At 34.3% G+C, this 9,245-nt stretch overlaps 2 protein-coding genes and 1 pseudogene across 2 annotated transcripts; all 3 read left to right on the forward strand.

Annotated features, from left to right (window-relative positions):
- Positions 1–516: 516 nt before the first annotated feature.
- Positions 517–2,387, forward strand: LOC114127023 (putative nuclease HARBI1; annotated as a pseudogene).
- A 1,691-nt stretch (positions 2,388–4,078) lies between these two features.
- Positions 4,079–5,862, forward strand: LOC126551037 (uncharacterized). The gene is made up of 3 exons (XM_050203791.1): positions 4,079–4,906; positions 5,038–5,539; positions 5,621–5,862. Exons 1-3 carry the CDS (start codon positions 4,427–4,429, stop codon positions 5,860–5,862), a joined length of 1,224 nt encoding a protein of 407 aa, XP_050059748.1. The 5' UTR covers positions 4,079–4,426.
- Positions 5,863–5,940: 78 nt separating this feature from the next.
- On the forward strand, positions 5,941–8,955 carry LOC126551038 (uncharacterized). Its single transcript, XM_050203792.1, has one exon. It carries the CDS (start codon positions 5,941–5,943, stop codon positions 8,953–8,955), a length of 3,015 nt encoding a protein of 1,004 aa, XP_050059749.1.
- The last annotated feature ends 290 nt before the right edge of the window (positions 8,956–9,245 follow it).

The following is a 9,245-nucleotide window of genomic DNA, read 5'->3' on the forward strand; positions in this document are numbered from 1 at the left end:
TCGCGTCGACTTTGTGCTTCTCAATCACAAGAGCAAATCGTGCGTTCTACTGATGCTCTTGGTCGAATGTATAAAGTTCAGATCAAAGAATGATAAATGCTTCTATTTGGGGTTTTTTGATGTTTCAAATCTACCAGTCGTCCCTCGACCATTTTTCTATTTTTCAAGACTACCTATTATGTTAATTTAGGGCCGGTTTTTCAATTGACTTTAACTGGCAGTTAGTAGAATTTAACTGCCGGTTAATACTTTGTCCCAGTTAAACTGTTTTTGGAACTCCAGTTAAGCTAACCATCAGGTTTAACCGATAGTTAAACTAACCACTACTATTTCTTCCGATTAACTTTTTAACTGTCAGTTAATTTAATAATTATCATTGATTATTCTTGTGATAATAATAATTTTACTATTTTAGCAAGTGCATTTTATATTACGTATATTTTATATTAATATTACTACGTTTCACTTATATTTTTCTTCATAATTTGAATAAAGTTACTAATTTACTAACTTACTATGAATTTCGAAAATGAAATACTTTTTTATGATGATGACGATGAATTTCAAGAATATTTAAATTATCAGCGCAGACCGTATACTGTACGAACTAGGGTTGATCATTTTAGTACTTGGGATGAACTAGATTTTAAAAATCGCTTTAGATTATCTAAAGAAACGGTTCTGATGGTATTAAATATGATAGGCCCTACTATATCATCAAATACAGACAGGTAATATAGTAGTATTTACATTATTCAAAAATTAGTCCAAATAAAAAACTCGTTGATTTTTTTTATGTATCTACAGAAATCATGCCATAACACCTACACAAAAACTATTATTAGCTCTGAGATTTTTAATTAGTGTTGGAGATGTAATGGGTGTTAGTAAATCTGCTGCATGTGTCATAGTACATGATGTAAGTGTAGCTTTGGCAAAACTTCGTCCTCAAATAATTAAAATGCCAGAAACAAATGACGAAATAAAAGAGTTGCATAAACAATTTTATGGTATAGCCAAATTTCCGTTGGTTATTGGGGCGATTGACTGTACTCATATTAAAATTCAAAGCCCTGGTGAGTCTTATAGAATTTTTGTACAAAATGGTGTACTTACTTAGTTTATGATTTACAGTAGTTAAAAACCTATGTTAATTGTAATATTATAAATTATGTAGATTTATATTTATAAAGTAGTATAATAATATAACATTGGCATAGCAGATAATAGTGGGATATCTAGATTTTTTTCGAAGGGTGGGTGGTTAGCTAACCTAACTTGAAGGGGGGGGGGGGGTAAAAAATGAAATAAAAACATATAGTGTTTAACAATTTTTGTTTATTATTTAACAATTTTACCCTGGATATACCACTAGCAACTAGTCTATAATAAAACATTGCATTTATTGTATTATTTATAATGACTTTTTTTGATTAAAATTAATCTCAATGTTTGGAAAATGACGTTCTGTATCTAAAATTAAAATTAAAATTAAAGTTTCAAGTTCCCACCAAAAGTTATTTGTAATTACAAAAAAATTACTAGTTAATATTGCTATTATTTGTTTTAATGTTTATTTTTTTACAAACTTAAATTTAATAACAAAAATTGAAATTAAAAACTTAATTCAAGGTGGACCTAATGCAGAATATTTCCGTAACCGAAAAGGATGGTTTTCACTCAATGTCCAGACTGTAGTCTCTCCTAAATTGAAAATTATGGATATTGTTGTTCGCTGGCCAGGTTCAACACATGACTACAATATTTTCACATTCAAAAATAAATAATGATTTACATATTACTCAAAACTGGGGAAATAGCTTAATAGTGGCAGATTCTGGTTATGTCAATACTATGCATATTGTCACACCATTCCTGAACCCCCGTGCAGGGCCAGAAAACTTATACAACGAATCTCAAATTCGTACTAGAAATCCCGTGGAACGTTTTTATGGTGTTTGGAAACGACGATTTTCAGTTTTGTCACTCGGGATGAGATTGCAAATCTCTAATATACAAACTGTTATAATTGCTTGTTCGGTTCTTCACAATATTGCAATTGACTGTAATGAAGAAATGCCAATGGATGATATTCAATTACCTGATGAACTGACAGAAATAATCAATACACCCATAATAGAAAATCGGCAAAATAATGCTAGAACAAAATAAGTAAATGAATATTTTTCACATCTCTAAAATTAATAAATAACTCATAACTTTTATAAATAACTTAAATAGAATAATAATAACTTTTAAACATAAGTAATAATTTTAATAGTAAAAAATAATAAACAGTACATTTTAATTGATATTACTAAATAATGTTAGTTTTAAAACAGATAATAAAAATAATAATACTTATAATTTGATTTAATTAAATTTTTTAGTTGGAATTTTTAATTTTATGAAGAAAATATATTTTTTAATGTCGCATTCATATTGAAGAGCTAACATTTTTAGTTCATGTTCTTCGTTCATATGTTTTATTTTTAATTGGTGCAGTTCTCTGCTTTGTTCAAGTTCTTGCTTGACCAACTCTTTTTGCAAACACACTAAACTTTCTTTTTCTTCTGTCAAGTTTGCAATTTTTAAATGGTTGTTCTAGGAAAGAAGAAAAAAGAAGAGAATAGTGAAAAGGATGAGGATAAGGGAAATTAGCTTAAAGATTTTTTTTTGTTTAAACATAATTTGTTCAAATAGTAAATAATATAAGAGTCAGTATAATATTGGTTGCTTAGCTACTATATGAGTATAAAGTTAGTGCAAAAATCTTTAGTATGCATTGAGTTATAAATTATTATGAATTTTGATTGCAGTAATATTTGAAAGAAACTTATATCAGGTTCGTATTAATTCAATTTTAAAGAAGTAACAGTTAGGATTCTCAAATTTTCAATTGAATGGGACACTCAAAAGATAATATTATAATATTATAGGATTTCTTGACATTAAATTTAAATCATAATTAACATTGACTAAACCCATAACAATAATAATAAATAATAATAATACATCCATGATCCATTTTTTTCTTGAGGGGGAGAAAATGTACTTATTTTTTTTTCTTCATACCTATTTGTTTAACCTATAATAAACTATTAAAAATATATTCACAAAATAGATTCAAATAACCAAATATTTGTAACATATTACCTGAAACAAGTTCAACTCATATCTGAAACCAACTTACCAGAGCAGAAATAATTTACCTGTTTTTTTTTAGATGGTGATACACTGAAACTTAACTCAGTAGCTATTGGTTTTGATCTTAATAATTTTACAGAATCGGAAGAAGTCCACGTTGATACACTTGGTACTATAATAAAAGAAGAGTTAAGTTAATTCTGTTTATAGTAAAGTTGTAATTTCTTTTCTTTTGATTTTATATAACTCACTTTGTATGACATAAGTATTTGATTGCAAAATGTCTTCTGTGATAAGGTCTTCGCTTTTATTATTTTCATCAGTTGGCCAAACTTCTATTTCAAATTGATCATACACTGGATCAATGATTCAATTTGAATTATCTGCTGTTTAGTATAATACACAATTTGCTAAATATTTACAATTATAATTATTGTTTTCTTAAATAATTAAGTTTTATAACATATAGTCATGATATGGTCGAACTGAGAAAAAAGTAACTGTAATTAAATAAATTAAAATGTAAATTAACTTACTTATGACGTTAGAATCAAACGCACAGTCAATTCCTTCAACAGATACTTGAATAGTTCTGAATAGTTCTAATTCAAGTTCTATAGAAGGTTCAGATACATTTTTAAAAGGACCACACCAGTAACAAAAAGCTGAGATTTGGTACCTCTTAAATTTTTTTTTTGTTTGTCATATTTTGTTAAAACAACTTGCAGTTCTTGGCTATTAAAGTAAAATAAATTAAATACTTACCTACTAATTACCAATTGTACAAAAATATGATGTATTCTTACAGATCCTGGTGATTGGCTGTTATATTGTTCAGCAATTTCTCCCCAAGTCTTTTCTTTGTCTTTCCAGGTAACAGCATTGGATGATTTATTTTCCAACACTGTTTTCCTGGAAAGAGCAATCTATTATATAAAAATAAGTCCGGTTTTCCTCCCTGACGCTATAACTCCAGAACGCACGAACCGATTTCCACGGTTTTGCATTCGTTGGAAAGGTCTTGGGCTCCGTGAGGTTTATAGCAAAGAAAATTCTGGAAAATTCAGGAAAAATTCAACAGAAAAGTGGGGAAATCGTTTTTCACATACAGCGCCATCTATTATACATAGCATGTACTTCAAACCAATAGCAACGGTGCGTGATAAAGTGTGTGACAGATAGTCATTATTCTCTGCTCAGTTAATTTCATTTAAGCTCAGTGTAAATTATGTGGATCGTGCATTTGAAGTTAAATTCAACACTCTGTCCATAGTCCAAAATGCCTAGAGAACGACGTGCGAACATCGGCCGCCGCACAAGACATGCAAGCCAGCAACAAGTCTATTCAAGGAACTTAAGAGAAGAAAGACAAAATATAATAAGAGAAAATGACCGATTGAGACATCGCGTGAGCACACGAAGATCATTGGCATCATACAATCGCTTGGCATTCCAATATGATCCCACTGCGAACTACAGTGATGATGAAAATTTGGATATTGGACGAATGACGACTATATGCCGATATTGCAATGCGGTAAAGTTCAAAAGAGAAACGGTTGGATTGTGCTGCGCAAGTGGAAAAGTCAAACTGGATCCATTACTTACACCACCACAGCCACTGAAAACATTGTTTGATGGAAGTGATCCCGATTCCAGCCATTTTCTTCAACACATCCTTGAATACAATAACTGCTTTCGCATGACTTCCTTTGGAGCTAATATCATTCGAGAAGGCGGCTTCATGCCGACTTGCAAGGTAAAAGATACAACACACATAACCAACACATAATTGCAACACATAACAACTTCATATACACCACACACTACACCATCACACGATTTACAATGTATTCATGAACAAATTTTAATGATTATTTGCAATTACAGATACAAGGTCAAATATATCATTTGCATGGTTCAATGGTGCCAACACCAGATGAACCGCATCAATTTCTGCAAATATATTTCATTTCGTCGATGGTGGATCAGCTGAACGTGCGGTGCAATATACAGGGAGCACAACAGTTAAAGAGACGAATTATTGAACAGTTGCAAGCATTTTTTCACGCTAATAATGCTGTGGTTAATATGTTCAAAACAGCATTGGAACGAATGCCATCGGATACGCACAAATTTGTCATAAGAGCGGATTGTACTCCAACAGGTGAACATGTGCGAAGATTCAATGCACCCACCGTTAATGATGTTGCTGCAATTATTGTTGGCGATCCAACTAAATCACGAGACATTGTCGTTCAGCGAAGAAGCAATATCATGCATCGTGTAAACGAGACACATCGTTTGTACGATGCGTTACAATATCCAATCATTTATTGGCAAGGGCAAGACGGATACGACATCACGTTGAAGATGGTCGATCCAATTACAGGTACAATATTCACACACTAATTATTTCCATTATTACTTTTATTGGTTTCCATTAACAATTCATTTAATTTTGCATTTTCAGGAGTATCAACGAATAATAAAAATCTAAGCGCAATGAATTACTATGCGTATCGTATGATGATTCGTACACATGAGGAGAATGTCATTCTGAAGTGCGGTCGGCTATTCCAGCAATTCGCTGTCGACATGTATGTCAAAGTCGAGACCGAACGTTTAGCGTTCATCAGATTCAATCAGCCAAAGCTACGATCTGAGGACTATATACACTTGCGTGATGCTATTCATTCAGATGGTGATGTTTAGAATATTGGACGACTGACGATTCTCCCATCAACTTATATCGGAAGCCCACGCCACATGCACGAATACGCTCAAGACGCTATGACGTACGTGCGAAATTATGGAACTCCGGATTTATTTATTACGGTCACATGCAATCCGAAGTGGACGGAAATTGAACGCGAGTTGGAACCGGGTCAAAAACCGCAAGATCGCCATGACATAATCGCCAGAGTATTTCAGCAAAAACTCAAGGTTATGATGGATGTGCTTACTAAGTATCGAGTTTTTGGTGACACACGTTGTTATATGTACTCGGTGGAATGGCAGAAGCGTGGACTACCGCATGCTCATATCCTAATTTGGTTGCTGAACAAATTACATTCAAATGAAGTGGATGACATCATATCAGCTGAAATTCCTGATCCAGTCACTGATCCCCGTCTACACGACATTGTGACGACACAGATGGTGCATGGACCGTGCGGTGCATTAAATCCATTATCGCCTTGCATGGCTGATGGAAAGTGCACAAAACGATATCCGCGACCGTTAGTTGCTGAAACAGTCACAGGGAACGATGGATATCCAGTTTATCGTCGGCGTTCAAAAGAAGATAACGGTCGAACTATCAAAGTTAAAGTTCAAAATCAAGAGATTGAGATCGGAAATGAATTCATTGTACCATATTGCCCGCTGCTATCACGAATTTTCGAAACACATGCAAACGTTGAGAGTTGTCATTCGGCCAAATCAATCAAATATTTGTGCAAGTACGTCACAAAAAGCAGCGACATGGCTGTGTTTGGTATTGCGTCGGAAAATGTGAATGACGAAATCAGCAACTTCCAAATGGGCAGATACGTCAGTACTAATGAAGCACTGTGGCGATTATTGTCATTTCAAATTCATGAAAGATATCCCACAGTTGTACATTTAGCAGTGCATTTGGAAAATGGCCAAAGAGTTTACTTCACTGAGGCTAATGCGGCACAACGAGCTGAGAGACCACCATCGACAACATTGACTAGCTTCTTTGCAATGTGTGAAGCAGATCCATTCGCAGCGACGCTGATGTACGTTGAAATGCCCAAGTATTACACTTGGAATCAATCAACAAAGAAATTCCAACGTCGCAAACAAGGAACCCCAGTTCCAGACTGGCCACAGGTGTTTTCAACTGATGCACTAGGTCGTATGTACACTGTTCATCCTAGAAACGATGAATGTTTTTATTTGCGACTGCTGTTAGTAAATGTACGTGGACCGAAATCATTTGCGCATTTGAAAACTGTGAATGGCCACCAATGCCAAACATATCGAGAAGCATGTCAACTATTGGGTTTGCTGGAGAACGATTCTCATTGGGATTTAACACTTGCAGATTCAGTTGTTTCATCAAATGCGTACCAAATACGAACGCTGTTCGCAATTATCATCACCACATGTTTTCCTTCACAACCAATTCAGTTATGGAACAAATACAAAGACGCCATATGTGAAGATATCTTGCATCGCTTGCGTATTCAAACGAATAATCCTGACATCCAAATAACCGATGAAATCTACAATGAAGGATTGATTCTGATTGAGGATCAATGCTTGACTATTGCAAACAAGCTACTGATTGAAGTAGGAATGATTGCGCCAAATCGATCGATGCACGATGCATTCAACCAAGAATTAAATCGAGAGCTGCAATACAATGTTGATACATTGCAGGAATTCGTTAGAAATAATGTTCCGTTGCTGAATGAACAGCAAAAACAAGTATACAAAACATTAATGCAAGCGGTGGACAATAATACTGGTGGTCTATTCTTCCTGGATGCACCTGGAGGAACAGGGAAAACATTTGTCATTTCATTGATTTTGGCCACTATTCGATCAAGATGTGACATAGCTTTGGCGTTAGCATCATCTGGAATTGAGGCGACTCTTCTAGATGGCGGTCGTACTGCACATTCTGCGCTTAAGTTGCCACTCAATTTAAACACAATTGATACTCCAACGTGCAATATTTCCCGATCCAGTGCAATGGGAAAATTGTTAATGCAATGCAAGCTCATTGTTTGGGATGAGTGCACAATGGCACATAAGAAATCACTTGAAGCACTTAACTTCACACTGAAGGATCTTCGGAGAAATAACAACATCTTTGGCGGCTTGATGATATTGTTGGCAGGCGATTTCAGGCAGACGTTGCCAGTAGTTCCCCGTGGAACGCCTGCAGATGAATTGAATGCTTGCCTAAAGGCATCACCTTTATGGAATAACGTAAAAACATTATCGCTAACCACTAATATGAGAGTTCAACTTCAAAATGATCAAAGTGCTGCACAATTTTCCAAACAATTGTTAGATCTTGGAAATGGAAAAGTCCCAGTTGATGCGACATCTGGATTAATTACTCTTACCAACGACTTTTGCCGATTTGTAGACACTCAATTAGTTCTTATTGAAAATGTTTTCCCAAACATTAGTGAGAATTATAAGAATTATGCTTGGTTAAGTCAACGAGCAATTCTTGCAGCAAAGAATAATGATGTCCACGCACTGAATTTCACCATTCAATCAAAAATTGCTGGCGATTTGGTGACATACAAATCCGTTGATTCAATAACAAATCCCGATGATGTAGTAAATTATCCAACGGAGTTTTTGAACTCTCTGGAGATACCAGGATTTCCACCACATTTCTTGCAACTGAAAGTTGGTACAGTTATTTTGATACTGCGTAATTTGAATCCACCGCGACTTTGCAACGGTACTCGACTTTCGGTAAAGAGACTTATGCCGAATTTAATTGAGGCAACTATTATTAACGGAAAGTACGCAGGTGAAAATGTATGTATTCCTCGAATACCAATGATTCCGACTGATCTTCCGTTTGACTTCAAACGATTGCAATTCCCAGTTCGCCTTGCGTTCGCAATGACAATTAATAAGTCGCAAGGCCAATCGCTTAGTGTTTGCGGGATAAATTTGGAAAATCATTGTTTTTCACATGGACAGTTATACGTTGCGTGTTCACGAGTTGGGAAACCATCCGCTTTGTTTGTGTTAACGTCAGACCAAAAAACAAAAAATGTGGTTTACCAAAGAGCACTACAATGAAACAATTAAATAACACTTCATTTTAGTAGGTAATTGAAATGAATTTATTACTGTTGTGAAATGAAATAAATATTTTCCTTTTCAAATATATAACAAAAAAATTTTTTTTTCTTTATCTTTTAATCACCAAACGAAATGTTACATAAAACGAATCTGGTGGCGAAACGGAGTTCGCCGGGTCTGCTATCACATATAATATTGTACACAGCCAAGGTTTATAGATTATAATCTATAAACCTTGCAGCTGCTGGTGTAGATAATAAACTTTATCTATATCTGTGATATTTTAT

The sequence above is a fragment of the Aphis gossypii genome, chromosome 3, assembly GCF_020184175.1.
Source record: "Aphis gossypii isolate Hap1 chromosome 3, ASM2018417v2, whole genome shotgun sequence".
NCBI classification, from domain to species: Eukaryota; Metazoa; Arthropoda; class Insecta; order Hemiptera; family Aphididae; genus Aphis; species Aphis gossypii.

Coding starts and splice junctions, on each gene's coding strand:
- LOC126551037 (XM_050203791.1), top strand. CDS start 4,427: ATGCCTAGAGAACGACGTGCGAACATCGGCCGCCGCACAAGACATGCA. Junction 4,907..5,037: donor GCTTCATGCCGACTTGCAAG/GTAAAAGATACA, acceptor TTGCAATTACAG/ATACAAGGTCAAATATATCA. Junction 5,540..5,620: donor GATGGTCGATCCAATTACAG/GTACAATATTCA, acceptor TTGCATTTTCAG/GAGTATCAACGAATAATAAA.
- LOC126551038 (XM_050203792.1), top strand. CDS start 5,941: ATGACGTACGTGCGAAATTATGGAACTCCGGATTTATTTATTACGGTC.